General features: G+C 48.3%; 1 protein-coding gene across 1 annotated transcript; it reads right to left on the bottom strand.

Moving 5' to 3' along the window:
- Window positions 1–464: 464 nt before the first annotated feature.
- Pmar_PMAR015890 (hypothetical protein) lies at window positions 465–629 on the bottom strand (the record flags this gene model as incomplete). The annotated part of the gene is made up of 1 exon (XM_002778297.1): window positions 465–629. A coding segment is annotated over one exon (165 nt), but the record flags the coding sequence as incomplete, so codon positions are not given.
- Window positions 630–2,722: the final 2,093 nt, after the last annotated feature.

Raw genomic sequence — 2,722 nt, 5'->3', positions numbered from 1 at the left:
TCAAAACAGGTCACCTCTCTCGCCATTTGGATTCGCCCTTTTTCTTGTTGAGTGCGTCTCGTATGTTACTAAAGAACAACAACAGCCGCTTGCAAGGCGGAACACCCAAGCTGCCCGACTTACTCTTCCAACTGCGACAACTTGTCGAAAGAACCTCCAAACCGTATTTCCTGTAGTACAGATCTTCATCAACACACGTGGTCAACTACTACTCACCAGCTTATCTCGGAGAGTCTTGAGAACCTGTCCTAAATCTCGACGACGTTTACGCATGCCAAAGTGCCTGTCAATGAGAAATCAGTTCGGGGAAGGCGAACTAAATGGATCTCGAACGTTTACTTTTTCTCCGCATCCACGATCGGCTCTAAAGCCCTTATTTCCTCTTGCATGGGTCCTAGCGCCTCCCAGCCCATAGTGTAACTGCATCAACCATAAAAGAGTTGCCCGAGGAGTGGTACGGTCACTTCTTAGATGATTCATTGACGAATCTGCCTTCTGTTGTGGCGTCCTTAGTCAACTTCACCAGCTCTCTGAAAATGTACAGTCCGCAGTTGACCCTTTTTCTCTCATGCTGCTGGTCGTCGATGTTTCGTATCGTTCCATTGAAGATATCCACACAGTCCTTCCTCCTGACATGAAATACATATTCGAAATATACCGCGAGCGTTGAAATGCATGTTCGCTTTCCTCAGCTGAACTCGCAAGTTTTCCCACCACATTGTGAAAAATTGCGCACGAATTAGGGTAGAAATAGGTAAAAACCTACGAGAATTTCCAAAATTTCCTCTAAAATCTCATATCATCACCAACAGCCATAGCTGACCATATGCATATTCCCTCACACTGCCCCCTTACGAAAACGGCTTCATTTTCGAGTCCATAATCTTCTCATGCGTGAACTTCCCCAGCCCAAAGAGACCGCCCGCGACCACCGGCAGCGCCGCAGATATCACAGGGCCGATCAACAGTGGAAGTAGCTTATGCCGCTCTACAAGCGACGTAGCATTGACCCCCTTCAGTGAATCCAATATCCTGACAAGCGTACCACTCCTTAGTCAAAACACGGACAAGATGCGATGCTACTCACTCGAATGCATGCTTTAACCTGGGATGAACAGTAAGTCTCTTTCCTGCTCTAGACGCATGATCGCTGATTTCTCCAGAGTTTCCAGAACCCGGTTCCGTAGGTTCTCCTCGATGAAACGTTTTTATTGCCCCCTTAGAACTGCTGTGAACTTGTGTGGAGTCAGGCGGCTTGCTCCTCCCTTTCCACCTTTGCAAGGCTTGGTAGTCGCCCGTGAGCCCCGATGTTATCCCCATGAACAGTAACAGGCAGACCAGATGGGGCATAGGCGCGGGCATAAACATACAAACACACGCCGATCAAAAGTACTGGCTGAAGAGGAAGACGATAAGTTGAGGAAAGGGCTCCAACACCACACACAAAATCCAAGTGAACTGTTGAGTGTACATCGGCGAGTTTTCACTCGTAGAGTGTCAATACACATCTCGCAGGTCTCGGGTAGATATACTACATTGTTGTCGGAATTAATACAGGGTCTGCAGCATCGCGATGATGGAATCCTAGATGAATAACTTTATCCCATCGAGAGTCTTCAACTAGCAGTTCCTCTATCTTTCCAATGCATCGGTCCGAGCACTTCTTCGGCGTCCACAAGCTACCTTCAGGAGTACCAATAAAGCCCTTGTAACCATTAAGTTGGGCACTGGCATTCCCAGCTTGGGGTTTCCCAAGCTGGCCGTTTAGGTGGTAGTCACTTATGAAGCCAGCAAAAACAGTAGGTTCTACCAGGGAGGATCTGTAGAGTAGAAAAGCACTGCCCTATAACGACCACCCACAATGCATATCAACAAATTACCACCACTATGGCTTCCCCATGATATTACCTTCCCACCCACCCGTTTAAGAGTCCATCAAGGGCTGACAACAGGAAGAGTAAAAACAGCAACCTGAATATTGTAGGCTGGCACTGTGAAGCATCTCAAAAGACGAATTAACGACATTGCTGCTTGCCCTACGACGACTCTGCTTAGCATGAGGCTCAACACAGTGAATTAACTTGCATCCGCAATCTACTCTATGGCCACCTAAGCGATGAATAATGTTTTATAAAAACACAGGTACAAGCCGCAGTGACCGCCGTTACTCGAATACTAAACAGATTAAACTGCCTAGGAAGCCCTATTATTCACATCCAGCAGAAATCGTCACGTTGCGATATCTTCATTTTGGTGCGGTCGCCACCGAAGTTGCGCAGAAGGACAATTGAGGAAATCCAAGAGAGAGCAAGAGCGCAAGTTGATATTCGCCCCAAACGACCGCTTCGACACTTTCCCGTCTACTCCAACTTCCACGGCCATGCAGGTTCAACCCTTCTCAGCTACCAATAGACGCCGAGTTTACATCGTTGAGTCCCCTCGCACCTCAAGGGATTCCAGTAGGCCACCACTGCCCTTCCTGCCGTTACGTGGTTCTTCAGACGAGAGCGGTAACGGTACATCCGTTTCGCCCGACCCGATTCCGATCCATCAAGGTAAGTTTAGGCAGTGCCGGGAAGGCTTCCGGGGGCGAACTGAAGGGCTCCGTCCCCCGAGTTCAAACTGTTGGAAAAGCGTCTTTTACGAGAGTTTGGACGAAAATGACGCATCAGAGTGTTCGAAAAACTTCCTCAGAAGTCTCAGCTTTTTCCCGAGTTCGGAG

The sequence above is a fragment of the Perkinsus marinus genome, assembly GCF_000006405.1.
Source record: "Perkinsus marinus ATCC 50983 genomic scaffold scf_1104296950122, whole genome shotgun sequence".
Classification (NCBI taxonomy): domain Eukaryota; phylum Perkinsozoa; order Perkinsida; family Perkinsidae; genus Perkinsus; species Perkinsus marinus.
Note: the sequence above shows the minus strand (reverse complement) of the source record. Positions and strands in the feature narration are given on the sequence as shown.